The 16,278-nt window shown below is 38.3% G+C and overlaps 1 protein-coding gene across 2 annotated transcripts; it reads right to left on the bottom strand.

Annotated features, from left to right (window-relative positions):
* Positions 1-445: 445 nt before the first annotated feature.
* On the bottom strand, positions 446-14,598 carry mtf2 (metal response element binding transcription factor 2). Of its 2 annotated transcripts, none has more exons than XM_033982966.2 (15): positions 14,349-14,598; positions 12,631-12,802; positions 11,853-11,940; positions 10,250-10,360; positions 9,270-9,358; positions 8,245-8,417; positions 7,464-7,559; positions 7,317-7,385; positions 6,338-6,461; positions 4,482-4,549; positions 4,219-4,386; positions 3,150-3,270; positions 2,566-2,618; positions 2,387-2,482; positions 446-1,834 (listed from the first exon to the last, which is right to left on the bottom strand). In XM_033982966.2, the coding sequence occupies exons 1-15, from the start codon at positions 14,351-14,353 to the stop codon at positions 1,456-1,458; spliced, it is 1,812 nt and encodes a 603-aa protein (XP_033838857.1). In that variant the 5' UTR covers positions 14,354-14,598; the 3' UTR covers positions 446-1,455. The 2 variants fall into 2 exon arrangements, with proteins under 2 accessions (XP_033838857.1, XP_055084629.1); XM_055228654.1 differs by having other exon boundaries at positions 11,859-11,940.
* Positions 14,599-16,278: the final 1,680 nt, after the last annotated feature.

Raw genomic sequence — 16,278 nt, 5'->3', positions numbered from 1 at the left:
CTTCTGAATTTGGAGGCAAAACACATGTCAGTAGGCTACATTAGCTAAAGCTGCATGTAAACAATACTCGATCAGTCAACAGGTGGCTAGTTTAACGTTATCGGTGTTTACGTACAGATAAAACGCGGAAATAGATAGACGCATAATGAAACACACGTCACACTATCGTACTGGTTTCTAAACTTAAAAACCTGTAAAATAGCCTTTAGTCTGCAAACAGCCACTTTGAAGTTGCTTTTAAGATGCTAAAAGTAGCCAAAACAGTTTGTAATTTACGCCCCGCCTACACGTTAACAACGCGTCTTCTGATTGGTTAGAGCCATGAGACGTGCAACGGGATTGGTTTAAATGGTTGTCATAGAAATAACCGGGATTAAAGGCGCGTAGGTTCGCTCGTACAGTTAACCACTATTTTTAAAACCCCTTCCCTCAATAAATTGCACTCTTTTTTGTCATTTGAAAATATTTATTCTGTAGAAAATCGGTTCAAAAATAACATGTCATCTCTACAGCGATGTACAATTGTAAATAAAAGTATGTATGTAATGTAACAAAAGTTTGCATGAATGATTCTTTGGCCTGGTTAGCCTGTTGAGTCAGTCACAGTACACAGAAAACTCATGACACTGGCTGAACATATGAACAACATCAAAGTGAAGAAACATTATGAACACTTTTACACTTTGCTCAATAACCTCCATGGAGATTGAATTAATATTTGCAAGTAAACAAAAATGGCTGAAGAAACTGACATGACAGAATACTTTTGATCAAGCGTTTACACTTTGATCTGCTTGACTTATTAAATACTTTGACATAATTATAACTACAACTGAGTAAGTCTGAAACTGGTTTATAAAACACTGGAAAAGATGACACTGAACCCGTTGTTTGTTTTTTCTTAGATTTTTTTTTTTTTTTTTTTGCAATAACTGTAGATAAAAACAAAACATGGATCAAATTTCCGAGAATTTACCTTGTTCAATTTCCATGACTATAGAATAAAAAATGACATAACAAAGTCACTGCTTAGAACTTGACTTGTGTTGGCTTTTGAAGCAAGAACTGGGAACTGAGATACAAAAATGCTGCCTTGTTCCAAAGCTAAATATTAAGTGCAAGCACTCACTAAATAAAAAAACGGCTATAATAATAATAAATGTAGCATCACTCTATATAAAATAATAAACATTTGCAGCAGCAGAACTTTTTTTTTTTTAAACTTCACAACAGAAAATAATTGCAAAGACAACACCTAGCATCACAAACAGAGGAGGGACAGATGCTAAAGAATGTTCGCACGTCCATAGATTCAGTTAAGCTGTCTGAAAAAGGCAAGTGTTGGCAAAAGCAATGATTTCTTCTAACGGTCCAAGGCAATAGCGCGGTGCATTCAATTTCAGTTTGATTTCTTAACACAGACACACAGATGAGTGGCATTGGTGGTGAAAAGTCTTATGAAGCGGTAACTCCTTCCCACTCCACTAAATACTGCACCCTCCCATCCAGTGTGACTCTCCGGGCCAACACTTTGTACCTCTCGCCACAAGCCAGGCGTCCCGCTGGGCCAAAGTAGCTGCTGATGGAGCTCCGGAGGTGGGACATCTGGCTGTTTGGGTCCATGCCGTGGATTATGTCCGTGGAGTGGAGGCCATGCAGCGGGCTGAGCAGCTCTGTGGCGCTGGGGTGAGGGTCCGGTTCACTGGGGGGAGGGATCTCGGGGTTTGGTGGTGGGGCAGCTCTTCGGGGACGCCCGCGCTTCCTTTTTAATGGTGGAGAGCTAAGGGGTGTGATGCTGACGGGTGCTGGCCGAGTCTTGTTGGAACTACAAAGGCTGAGAATGAAGAAGAGAAATAGGAAAATGAACAAGACAATGTAAAGTTTTTAAGCAACTAAAGCCTAAAGCTTTTAATCGTGTTAAAGTAATTTCCCCTTCTGTTACCCTCTTGAAGTTGTATTTAGAGTGATTCATGCATGTTTGAGTAATCTTTATACTCCCGTATTGAAGACGTTGCCTTGATCAATCCCCCCATTTTCTCCACCACCAGCATAAGCCCACTGCTCTGTACTGCTTCCTCCAAATTTTATTTTCTTAATCGGTGATAAAAATAGGGCAGTGTTGTGTAGCCATTTTGGTACAAATAAATTCATTTCAGATGAATATTGCAATAAAAAAAAAATTCTAATTATAAAAAGATAATGATCCACAGGTGTCATAGATCTGAACTATACAGCAGGCACTAACAATATCTTGAAGTAAAGCAATAGTCCTTTAAATTGCTTTGAGTCCTTGCCTTATTATATCAAAAGGTTAGAAGAAGTGGATACAGCATAACTACTATAGGTACAACATACAGAACATGTAACTCCTGTGCACAAGACCTACCTAGATGGTCTTGAAATGCTAGTTGAGGTAGTTTCTGAGGTGCTCAAGGCTCCGATAGATTCCACATCTGACGTTCGACATAGAGGGCGGTCACTCCTGGTTAACAGAACAAACTGCATTATAGCATTTTATTATTATGTTATGATAGAAATTTTGTGAAGAAAAAGTACGTCACTTACTTGATAGCAGGGAATCGATCCCTTGAGTGAGACTCTAAAGGCTTTCGCATTTCCTGTGGATTAAGATCCAGGTATTAGCTCAGTGTCTCTAAGATAGGGTTGTCAAAGATATTGAAAATAAGATACTAATCAGTACTAAAACATGTATCGAAACTAGATACTCATTTGAGTGAGTATCGATACCCAAAAGTCATATTCACAGGACAGAAATGAACCTTTCCTGAACAGCTTTAGAATGATCTTGAGCTGTATGTATGTGTGTAGTATAAGACCAGCACGTATACAAGACTAGTATACGCCCATGGACCACCATGGAACCTACCTGGACGACTGACGGTTACATAGATATAAGGCCATATGGTAATAGAAAAGAAAGTACTAATATTTAATGTTGAAAATGACAGTCTATTGACTAAAAGAAAGATCACTGTGGTATCAAAATCGGCACTGAATTGTTTATTCCTTAGTATCGTAAATGAGTTTGAAATTTTAGTATCATGACAGTACTACTACAGAGATGTAAAATTGCAAGTCTACAAAATGCAGTTAAGCTGATGTTGTAGTACCCCTTAACTCATACACACCTGGGACATGTGCGTGCTGGAGCGCTGGGGCCGCGGCTCCACACAGCGACTCTCCTGCTTCCTTTTTTTCTTCTTTTTCTTTTTCTTCTTCTCTGTGCCGTTGGTTAAAGAGTGGACGTCTCTGCAGCAATAGAAACAAGTTATATTTAGCAATGACATGTACATTATGGGTGTAACCTTTGGTAGCACAGGCAGAGTATTACTGAGTTTCAGGTGACATCACAACTTTCTATAGGTCAGTAATATTTACTACAGATGGGTTCAATGAATGAAAATATTGTTAAAATTCTTTTTTTTTGTTTGTAATACAGCAAGTTCATAAGTCTGGGAAAATAACATAACTTTGTGGATTAATTTTTTGGATATTTCATGGCAAAGTACAATGTAATCAACTCCCCTCTTTCCCCCATCTGGGAGTATGACTTCATCACAATGTAGAATCGGAAAACTACCAACATGACATCAAGTGTAGTAAATAAATTTGGCGGATCAGTTAAGTTTTGCCATCATTCTAGCACAGCTTTTTGGAACAACAGCTTCTCAAAAATATATGTATCAAGATCTTGTGCCATCCCTGTTCAAATGTTATGTAAACAGTTGCATCTGATGTGCAGATTTTGACAGGTTTATGCAGTCAAAGTAATCAGATTAGGGCAAACTAATGTGGCAAACTTCAATATATTTTGTCTTTCAAATACAACGGTCATATGTCACCAAGTGTTTTTAATTATCCATTTTTTTTGTGCATGTGAACACACAATCAAATAACCCAATATCAGATTTTTGTTTAGTTTTTTACTGCTTAAGGCACAGACCACTAAACTGATTTGACAGCTTGTGGATAAAAGATGTTTTACAATGACACAGACCATGTAATCCACCTAGTATCTGTTACATACCATTAAATTTATTATTAAAAACAGTTTAATAACAATAATAATCATAAATCAGACTGCTATAGTGCTTCTTAGGAGACTCAAATATGCTTTCTAAAGAAAAAAATCATCAATCATCAAATCATTTTCTTTTTTTTTAACCTACAATGACAAATAAATCTAATCCAACTGACCTGGAGTTGTTTAGGGTCTTGGCGGACTTGCAACCTTTGATGGTGATCTCATGCGAGGCCCTTTCCATGCGGCCTGCGGGCTCGTCGGTGTTGGGAGGAGCCGGGGGAAAGCGGATCCTCAAACCATACCAGTGCTTCTTTTTCTTCACCTCTTTACCGGACATGAACCTGCCCCCATTCAGACAGATGATCAGGAGGTTAGAGAGAACAGAACAAGATGGCTCACAGAGATATGGGAATCTATACTCGAGGCGAAAACTTACATGCTGGGATTGTTTGTGAGTGCCTCCAAAACATATTCAAATCGCTCAGATCTGGGAGTATCAGCCAGCTGCAGACAAATACATGGGCATGTGGTTATATGTGATTATAAAACGGTCTTTAGATTGTCCACAAAAAATAGTGCTGCAGGCCTTCCGTAGTTTAGTTGATTAATCGGCCGGTGTCATCTAATTTTATTTACATTATAAGAAGTTATATAAGACAACAGCAGAAAGGAGGAGTGAGTGAGCGAGCTACCTGAAAATGTTGTGGTTTTTGGAAATATGTAAAAAGGCAAATTAAACCTGTTTTACATAAATACATTATTTTCAAGTATTTTTTTCTACATAAATAGCTTGTGTTAAGCCCCCTCTATAGTTGAATAATCGATCAGCAGGACATGTCTTTAGTCGACTATAGCCCAACAAAAAGCTGTTATGGCTACACTGTTTTGAAAGACTGAGTTATCAGCAAGTATGTCATGTTTATTAAGGTTGTAGTCGACTGTAGGTCCACAGCCAATCTTCTGAACTCTACTGTAAGCCACAGGCTTTTACTGGTATTGGATATCAGTGCAAATTCTGAAAATATTGCTGGATCGGATATCTGCTTCCAAACATCGGTTCAGTCCTGGTCGTTGTTAGGCATTGCAAGGTATTTTCTAGCTGTGCAGCACTACATCAAACTGTTTTACTAATGTTAAGGTAAATGACACGTGCACACATCGTACAGACCAGAAGCACCCTCCTCATACACATACACACACACACACAAACTAAAAGCTATCAGCATGCACATCTCAGGGCTCTCTTACTATCCTTTCTGGAGAATCTGCTGCTTTATTGTTCACTTTACCTGTGTGGCACTCATCAAAACCCTTTTAACTTTATGTTTCAGACTCTTGCTCCTCTTTAACGCTTACACCAGAAACAAACATTCTTACAACATATACATTTATGTAAAAAGACTATTACATAATGTTTCAACTTTTATTTACGTAAAGTTGCTTGGTAGTTATTTGAGGGATAAATAACAGCTAAATAACATGTCTGGATCAGTTTGACATTTTTGTGTTTATCTAAAGTTGAATACATACAAAAGATCAATATGAGGGAAAACAGAAGAGTAGAAGACAGAACATTGAGTAAATTACCAAAATCACATTCACCTCATGGCCAGTAATGATCATTAGTCTCACTCCCCCATTGTCAGAACATTGTGTGTGAACAGTTGACAGTAGACTACCAACGCTCGAATAAGTATCGACTTTTAGTATTGATTAGTATCTGATTTGATACTTTTGACAACCCTAAATACCACCAAACTGCATATGACGACATTTGCAGAAATCCAGTAAAAAAAAAAAAAAAAAAAACACAAAACAATCCATCATATGCACTTGTACGTAGAATATTTTCACATTTTTCTTATTACTAGGTTTGGTGGAGTAGTACCCGTGGTAAATATTTGATAGTTTTACATCTGTTAAGTAGCAATTTGTGGATAAAAAGTTAAGAAAAGTAAAAAAAAAATACTGTCCCTACATTTTGGATGGAATTGACCAAAAGATTTACAACACCTTTATTTTGTTAAATGAAGGGTTATTTACTTCCATTTGTCCAATCATTACTATTGTGAAATTTAGACAACTTTTGAGTTTACGGTTGCTAGGTAACATTAATGGAATTACCTCTACATATGTCATATCAGCTGCCAGTTTCCAATCAGGAAGTAAAATCATAAACTTGACCAAAATGAAGAAACAAATGAGACAAAACTAGTCAAATATAGTTACTTTACTTACATACACACACGCCTTTTACTTACTTTCTCAATGGTTGTACACACGTGGGCTTACCTCTCCTAACTGCAGCAGATCCCAGTTGTCGTTAATGTAGACCATCAAGTCCAACTCTGAGTCAAAATACTTCTTTTTGTGGATGACACTTAGATTATACAGACTGAGGTGAGTCACATCCTCCCTGAAACAAAACGTATTAGAAACCAGAATAGAAACCCAATCATTGTGCTACAAAACGACACCTCCCATAAAACAGATTTCATTAGCCCAAGAAAATTTAACTGAGTCAACTGGACAAAAGTTTTTAACATGAATATGTTCGGCGACTCATCCAAATAAATTGACTAGTGACTAGTGACTTTCAGAACCCTGTCAGAAATGAAGAATTTATCCAGTTATGTGATTCTTGCTTAAATGACAATGTAGTTTTGATTAGGGAGAACAGCTTCCGAGTGTCTGTTCTTAGACATAAAAATGTAAGTAATCAGTATTTACTGGCCCAGATAGTCTCATGTTTTAACCTTTATTTTTATAAAGCTGTTATGTGGTTATTTGAGGGATAAATAACAGCTACATAAAACATTTGGATAAGTTTTGTCTTATTTTTGTTTAAAGAAAATAAATGCCGTTCTCAGTCTCTGCTCTGGTATCAGTTGATATGAGGTATCGGCAGATACTTAAAGCTATAACAATTTCACTATTAGTTATCGAGCTGATAAAATATTTTCTTGAAAAATATTGCTTCTATGGTCCCTCTCTCTCAAACATCAGAGCTGCATCCAGAACTGAAGCTACGTGAAACAGACTCTAAAAATGTCCATTTGAGAGAATTCATTCTTTGCTATTGACACTTTGCAGTGATATCATGCTGGGAGGGGGGCAAGAATGTGTTAAAACAAGGCTTAGGTTAATGCTAATAGAACCTCAGACAGAGAATGCCTACAGTTAGCTTCACCCCACTCAGGGAATGTGGGAGATAGTATCAAGATATCAATCAGTATCAGAAGTATCAATAATACCAAGAGCATCTGATTACCATGTCAGAGGCAGCCGAGTGAGGTATTCTGGTCCGCGGTTACAAACAGAGCACACAAACAGATAAAACCTGCAATATGGGAAAATAGCATTAATATTACAGGTATAGCAGTAAAAAATGTAGCATTTTATTTAGTAAAACTCTCACCGGTCTCCGTAGAGCATGGGCATTTGTAAACTGTGGAGACAGTCCTCATGGAACCACTGCAGACACCTGCTGCACTGCATCATCTTCAGGTACCAGCTACAGAGACAGAATGGAGACTTATGAACACATTTTCAAACACATTTATTAGTATTAAAAATTTGAGCAGTGTAGTGTAACAATATACCAATTTGTTATTCACCAATTCTCTTGAATGCAGTTCTAAACAAAGACACCTCCTATTGGTCAACCTCAACAATGCTCTGAGGGACCAAATGTAATGAAGTGGGAACTTCCATAAAAAGCAACTGACTTCGTGTTAAAAAATGGGCAACTATCACCTTACCTGACTCTCACCAGTTTCATATGTGTAGTACTCTGATTTTTCGACTTGTTCCACTTTTCCTCCACAAAAGCAGAGTGCTTTCCTCTGCACCTTTTTCTTTTAACAAAATAGTCCACATTAAACAGGCTGAGCATTTGTTGGTTTTGGTTCGTTCGGCACTGGCTTCTGCCCAAACCACAGTGCTGACCTGTGATTGGTCAGTCTCGGACCTATCACATGGTCTAGCTGAAGCATTTGCTTAACAAGATGGGATTCTCAAGAGTTTGTGAACTCAAATATCAAGTGAATTCATCTTGCTGGCGAGGATATCTTATACCCATGTTGAGGGATATTTTCCTCAGGGTTTGAAGGTTCTCTGCTCCAAATTGATTATTTACAAACTGTCTCCACTGTTCTCAAATTGGTTGAACTATAAAAAGTGTTTAGTACTGTACTCACTCTCCCTGTCCGCCGCAGTAACAGTAACACTGCTGCATGTTGGTTTTGTGGCCTGGGTTCCACACCAGCTCATTGGGGTCATATGGAAAAGACAGACGCAGGCCGGAGTTATCCATATCCACTGGCTCGGGGTCGTGATAGCGTGTGGCTATTCTACGATGGGAGCCCGCCCTCTGCAAAAAGTACAACCAGATTCTTCACACTTGTGTTCAATAGAAAACAGAATTCACAAGTTAAAGACAGAGTTACATTTCTATGGCATATTAATTGGTAAGACATAACATTTAGATCTGTTTTGAAAATGCTAGATAATCGCCGGAAACAATGTATTAAAATGTTTAGTAAGTTTCTGTTTCATCAGCTAATGCACATTGCTTCAGGTTTGTGAAGTTGTTTTGTATCATCTGATTCTTGGACAGCATCGTAATGTTTTATTGTAGATAGGGCCCAGATAGGGCCCAGATAGGGCCCAGATAGGGCCCAGATAGGGCCCAGATAGGGCCCAGATAGGGCCCAGATAGGGCCCAGATAGGGCCCAGATAGGGCCCAGATAGGGCCCAGATAGGGCCCAGATAGGGCCCAGATAGGGCCCAGATAGGGCCCAGATAGGGCCCAGATAGGGCCCAGATAGGGCCCAGATAGGGCCCAGATAGGGCCCAGATAGGGCCCAGATAGGGCCCAGATAGGGCCCAGATAGGGCCCAGATAGGGCCCAGATAGGGCCCAGATAGGGCCCAGATAGGGCCCAGATAGGGCCCAGATAGGGCCCAGATAGGGCCCAGATAGGGCCCAGATAGGGCCCAGATAGGGCCCAGATAGGGCCCAGATAGGGCCTGTGAGAGATTGCTAAATTACTGAAACATGCATGGATGACATAAAACCTCTTCAAACATCTTTTTGATGAGGGAACAATGTTAGTAGAAATCTCCAAAAAGTCGATTTTGCATAATACCGTTTCTTTAAAATAATGTAAAACTTGATCGAACTCCAACAGATCTCATAGTAAAACAAATGTCAACAGTATACCTTGGATAAGCACTCGGAGCAGAGCCATTTGGCGTCAGAGTCAATGACAGCAGCATCAATGATGGGAGTGTGACACAGCTGATGGTAACCTTGGAAACGTAACAAAACACAGGTCAATTCTTAGGTTTCAGCTTTCTGTTATGTATATGCAACATTTTGAGGACTTTTTTCAATTAAAATCATATATTTTAGTTTTAAAGTTTTTATTTAGTTGATCAATTGGTTGATGGTGACCTAGCCTACTGGTTCCCAAACTTTTCATGTTACATTCCCCCAAAGTGTTGTCTCATACTCTTGGGTACCCTTTATATCACTTGCCACTGTTTTTGGGGCAGTTGTTTACTAATATAGCCAATTATATCTACTATATTTTCTTATTTTAACGATAATTAGGTCAAAATCATCCTACAGAAACATAAATAAAAGTTGTAAATTCTATAAGTAACAAAATGTTTTATTCATATACTTTTCACTACCTTTCCTTTGAATGTGAAATCATTCAATGTACACCTGGCAAGTGTTTGCTTACCCTGAGGGGTCTCTGACCTCAGGTTGGGAAGCACTGTCCTAGGTGACCAAATTCTGTATTAGTTAACTAAACTTTTTTTAGAGGATAAGGATTTATATGGGGCAACAAGTGAAAGGAGAAGTTATTGAGTGCGTGAGTTGGCATTTTTTCATATTTATATGTAAAAAGGTAGATTAAACTCATGATTCACTGTCTTCATATAAATACTTTGTTTTTTAGTTGTTTTTGCATGAACTCCTGTGCAGGTGTAGTCTTGTGAGTACAGGGTCAGATACATAGAGATACGCAATATGTAACACGCCCCACCTTTTAGACGGCTAATCAATTGGCAGGACATGTCGTAAGTTTCCTACTTCATCCCGTAATCGGTACAGCAAAGGTCCAAATTTTATTCTAAAGCCCATGGATATTAGACCTAGACGCAGACACAGGAGAGAAGAGAGTACGATACCTTGCCCACACTGGTCACAAATGACTATTTCATTGGGCTCTTCGGAGGTTTCATCCTGACAAATAGAGCACACAATGTCCTCGTCCTCCTCATCCTCATCATCTTCATCACCTGGAAATAAGACAACACTGTGTTAAATAAATACTATGCAAAATGTTTGGCTGCTTGCAAATCAGTGTGTTAAATTGACATCTTCAGGTGTACGTGTGTAATGACTAGAAATTCTAGGCCTGCTCTAAAATGGCAGTGCAATTGCTAGAGTCACACTAAACTAATCAGGGTACCTGATACCTTCAGAGTTTTAGGGTTACCTTCTTTTGAAATATTGGGGTCAACTAAGTCCAAGCACAAATAGTAAATAGAGCTATATGATAAACAAAACAAGTGACTGTCTTAAACTTTGTGCCATAACAACATGACACAAAACAGAGGCCTCACTGTGATCCTAAGAACTGACTTTATAATACATCATTGTAATGTGGCAAGACAAATTTTGTTGAACTGCATAGAAAGAAATGGAGTACAATTACTTATCTTTGGAATAAGTATAAAATCTGCATCTGCATATATATTTGCACTGCTCCTGTATCTTAACCTTAAATACCATAACAGATTATTGGCCATCAGTGGCTGCAAGTCTAGAAAATTGCTATCAGCCATTAAATATTCCATATCTCTAGAACACATGTGTCTAGTGTACAGGCTGGTTTTCTACCGTTAACTGACAGAAACAAGAGCATGCAGATAATACCAAATCTAGGTGTGGACAGCGCAAAGTCATGAAGCTTTGATTAACGTCTATATTACCAATAACTACTGGTTTATAATAAGATAAGCCTACTAGTGTTGACACAATACTAAAATTTCAAACTTGATTTTGATATTAAAGAATATACTCTATACAAATTCCAATACCACAATAATATAAAAACACTTTATTTAGATCACATATGTCAAACTCAAGGCCCGCGGGCCAAATGCGGCCCTCTACATCATTTTATGTGGCCCTCAAAAGGCTAAATTAAAAGGTATGATGGTCTTAAAATGTAATTTTATCAGGAGATACACAGTCACATAGCCATATTTTTACATCTAGGCAAATGCATATGCAATATTTGTAACTTGAATAAGTAATAAATACAGAAACAATGAATAAACAAGTTAAAAAAGTAGTTAGATGTATTTTACATCTGGCCTTTTGCAGCCGCCATTTTGCTGATGGGGCCCTCGGTGAAAATGTGTTTGACACCCCTGATTTAGATAGTTGAATGTGATTTTCAACATTCAATATTTGTACTTTCTTTTCTATTACTTTGCAGTCTTAGATCTGGTCTTAACTCTGTATAATCCCTCGGTCCATGGGCGTATACAAGTCTATGTGGTCTTATACTTCTCACACAGCTCAAGATCAACCTAAAGCTATTTTGTCCTGTGAATGTGGCTTTTTTTAGTATCAATACTCAAATGAGTATCTAGTTTCAATAGTAGTTTTAGTATCTCTTAGTATCAGAGTTTCACTAAAGTCTACAAATGTGTCTGCGAGTGAACAAGTTGGTGCATCAGTATTTGGAGTGGGTAATAAGGGTTGACACTGAATACATACCCATACCTGTCTGGATGTCTTTCCAGAGCACCCAGGACTTGGACTGATCCTCAAACACCACAAAGCATCGCTGCTTTCCATGATCAATCTGAAAGTGCAGACACATGGATGTGTGTTACCTTAGGACCACAACACTGGCCTTTTTTTGTGTTAATTTATGCATGTAAATGGGGGTGGTCAATATTGACAAAGATGAACATTTCAATGTATTTTTTTTATATTCCAATAATGATAATCAAAAGGTATTTGTTTAATCTACCAGAAACAAAACATGTTTGTAAATGCAATAATTGATGTTTAAAACTTGAAAAAGACTCTAAAAGTACACACAAAAGTATAGAAATATCACTTCATGCCGTTGGACAAAAGATTTTCTTCCATCTTTATTTTAATCACTTATTTTTGCAACATTCAAAATTAACTGTAAGCAAATTAAAACAGCCATCATTAGTAAACTGCAGTTATTCAAGCAGCGTATTTTTCCCAGCAAACAACAAAAACATCACTTTGTCCATGGAGTCTCACTTATAAAAGCCCTACTACTTTATAAAATATACTATAAAATATACTTATATATGCATGTTCTGAGACTAATGGGCTTTTGCATTAGTTTTGCTGCTGAATGTGTTTAAAATGTGCAGTGTGAATCGAATCCTGATTTAAAACCAGATACTGCATAAAAATTACCGTTATCTAAAAAAACTGTATATTTGTCAAAAATTGTTTTTTCCTGCTCTGGGTATAAGCTCTACATACAACACATTTTGTGTAAACCAACTTTTGTGACGGTTCCCAGGTAAAAGAGTCCATCAGTCCAACGGGCGAGCACGTCCTGTCCCTCGGAGAACCGGTCTCCGTACTCATGAGGGGATAGGGACCGAGGCCTCTGCTGCCGATGGGACACGGGCGAGTGCTGATGGAGAGCGAGGTGGTCCACTACACCGGAGTCTCTGCAAACAAGGGAAGCATATATGAAGTTTAAGAAAAAAAATAAAACTCTTGATCAGTCCATTTATAAACTGTAGTAGAGGAACATGGCCCAATAGCTCTACCTGACATTACTGTGGGTAAGTTGCCCTCCCATTCCTCCTGTAATCCTGTATGCCAGATGCCCTCCCAAGATCTAATCCATGTTTTTTCAAAGAAAATATTCTTCATCTCAAAAATGGCACCTATATAACTTGAAATTGAAACTCATTAATAACCATAGTTGTGTTGTCACAATACTAACCTTTCAAACAGGTTTTCGATACCATTTTAGACTTATTTAGACAATAGACAAAATCATAGTACTTTCTTTTATATTACCATGCAGTCTTACATCTATATAATCCATCAATCATCCAGGTAGGTTCCATGGTCATCCATGGGTGTATATGTGCTCTAACGCTTGTTCTGATACAGCTCAAGAGCATTCTAAAGGTTCATTTCTTCCCTGTGAATGTGACTTTTTTTGATACCTGCTCAAATGAGTCTAGTTTCAATAGACTAGCTTTTGTAACAATTAGTATCTCATTATACTTTTGACAACCCTAACCTATAGGTTTGTTTCCATTAGTTTGTTTTGAAGTTATATTTCCACTGTTATACTGAGGTCCGAAACTACCCGGGAGGGGGGGAGGTGGTCTCTTCCAAAGCGGTATGGGCTTGTCTTGTGGTCAGTACACTTTGGCTAAGGAGGAGCTACACAGTAAAACATGATGGTTGGATAAGAGAGAATGCAGACTAAGGGGAAAAAACAGACCGCAAAATGCAGATTTAAACAAAGTAATCATTTCTCATGTGTCAGATGCCCTCCCTACCCCGTCAGATGCCCTTCCAACCTCCCATTTCCCTGTGTGTCAGATCCACTCTCATGATACTGTACTAACACAAACAATACACAATGCAGCTGTTTACATAGGTATTCATGCAGAGCAGAGCTGAGGGACATTTTCCTCCCCGCTACACAGGAACAACAGGTGATTATGTTGATAAGCTGCAGCACAGTGATTACACACGGCCTTCAAGGCAGAAACCCAAAGTAACTTAATAGGTTATAGAGCACAATTAGAATCATTATTAGAAAAATAATCATGTGCAAAAAGGCTGACCAATCAAAGATAAATTGGGATCAGCTGATATCTGGTAAAGATTACTTATTACTACCTCGGTATCTTAATGGTAACAGTATTAATTATGTCACGGGACCCACGCTGTTTGTCAGATTAACAGTGCGTGGAAACAGAACTGCTTTTTAGATGAGACGACACATTTACGCCACGGTGAAAATGTTCATTCACCGGCTATAGCAAATAATACTAATAGATCAGGATTTTTTGCGGGAAATATTAGGTAATTGAGGTTCAGGCAATCATACATTTTCACCAATGAATCCAATCTTTTTTTAATAAAACGTAAGTAGTTGATGCTAATGTGGTAGCTTGACGGCTAGCAAAAAGCCCCGGTTGGCGAGGTAGACCCACACCCCCATCAGACAAAACATGACAACAATACCTCATCGGGCTAATCCGCTTCTTTACACACACACACGGAACTAAACTACTCTCCGGACCGTGAATGCAGTTATCCCGGCGCTATCCCACACGCAGCTATCTCAAAAGTGCGCCGGAGAATCGTGAGGGGCTCATGGTTGGATCAGAAAATAACAAACGGTTCATATTGACCCTGGGCATTCGCCATTTTGGTTTCCCGCTGGTGCTCGGCGAGTGCATTGTGGGAAGCGCTTAAACCAGTGCGCCGCCGCTGTGTGTGTGCGCTGTGCGGACGGATCGTTTTTTCAAACATTTGAATTTGGAGGAAGGGCGTCACGGAGCACGACATGTACGCCCCTTAAAGGTCCTATATTACACTAAATGGACTCTTTTGAGCTTTAGGGCTGTTCAAATGCTGTCACCTCGTCAAAAACAGACCCGGAGTTGTGTTTCATTCACATATGTTTGAGTAATCCTGAGTAATTAGTCCAAAGTGAATATCTACCTTTTACCTTTAGCTCAGGGTTGAAATTGTCCACATTCTAGTGAAGGTTTAAAAACACAGTGGAGCACTTCCTGTATTACCACATGAGGAAACAATATTATAACATAGATCAGAAAATAGCATAATATAGGCCCATAAAAGAAAGAAGATTTTAGAAGTGCCGTTTTTTTTCTTTTTCTTTTTTTTCTTATTGTAAAACTTATGTTAGTTATTTATGAAGAGAAGTGTGGGGAAATTATTTTTTCAACTTAGTCTGAAAGCCTAGGCCTATTTGATTCATAAAAGAGTAGTTCCCAACCCAAAACAGCATTTGGGTCATTTGATCAGAATTTGAAAGGTGACATTGTCTTTGTAGTCTGAAAATGCCATGCATCAATATGAAGAATTGTGTGTGCTTATTATGATTAAATAGGTTCTTATAGCTACTGCACAAGTTGAACACACTATTTTCTGTTGAGTCTGGGTCTGGTTGAGGATGAATATTGAGAAGAAGAGAATATACTGCAAGACCTTATTTCTCAAGGGGAAAAACACTGTGTCTGAAACTACAATGTTTATTTAAGAATTTGAATGTTTTCAGACTCAACATGTTCCCAGTGAAAGAACTCTTTCAAAATAAGTCCAAATGGTGCTTTTCTAAATATTTGACAAACTATTGACTAGATTACTTTAGTTGCTAAACTGTTCATGAAGCTATTTTATTCTTATCATAACAATAGAAAAATAAAAAAAAAAGTAGCTTAGCCAGATAGGCCTGTTTCTCGTGCATCAGCTCTACTCATCAGATAGATCAGTTGTTCACCTACAGCACAGTTCACCTCACCGATGGTCTTGAACAGAGATCCTACCATTATCACTGAACAAACATTCACAAACTATGTAATTTGGCAGTTTTGCACATGTGACTCAAGTACACCTAACCCTATAGTAATTGATAATAGGGTAAGGAATAGGAAAAAAAAAAAAAATCAAAGTACAACCAAATCTAGGCTATATGAATAATAAGTAGCCTAATAATATCTTCCTTTGAAATATCTCTGCAATAGCTAACCCCAGCTTTAAAACCAGTTTCAAATGTAAGTCTTATTTTAACAAGCTTCTTATATTTGTTCTAAAAATTTGCTAGTCTGCTTCCACCACCAATGAGGCCTAAAATAAAACCCACCACACCATCATGATCAGAATGTACCATTTCTTCCTCTTCAGTGGAAAGAGCCAAAGCTGAGGATCTTGGCTTTATTTTTTCTGATACTTACAGTCCGAGCCTTTTTTGTCCTCTTATGGATTAACCACATCAGATCCAAAATGGCATGCTTAGATCAACATGTAGGCCTAATATCCCGTCTTAGTGTTGGTGTATCTATTCAGTAGTGTCTTATTTTCTTTGTTTGGCACAATCCCAGCTGGGATCTCATAAGCGTCCCCTGTTGCCTGGTAGCGAGAAAGA

This window comes from Periophthalmus magnuspinnatus, chromosome 17, assembly GCF_009829125.3.
Source record: "Periophthalmus magnuspinnatus isolate fPerMag1 chromosome 17, fPerMag1.2.pri, whole genome shotgun sequence".
NCBI lineage: Eukaryota > Metazoa > Chordata > Actinopteri > Gobiiformes > Gobiidae > Periophthalmus > Periophthalmus magnuspinnatus.
The sequence above is the reverse complement of the archived record's forward strand: the minus strand, read 5'-3'. Positions and strand labels throughout refer to the sequence as shown.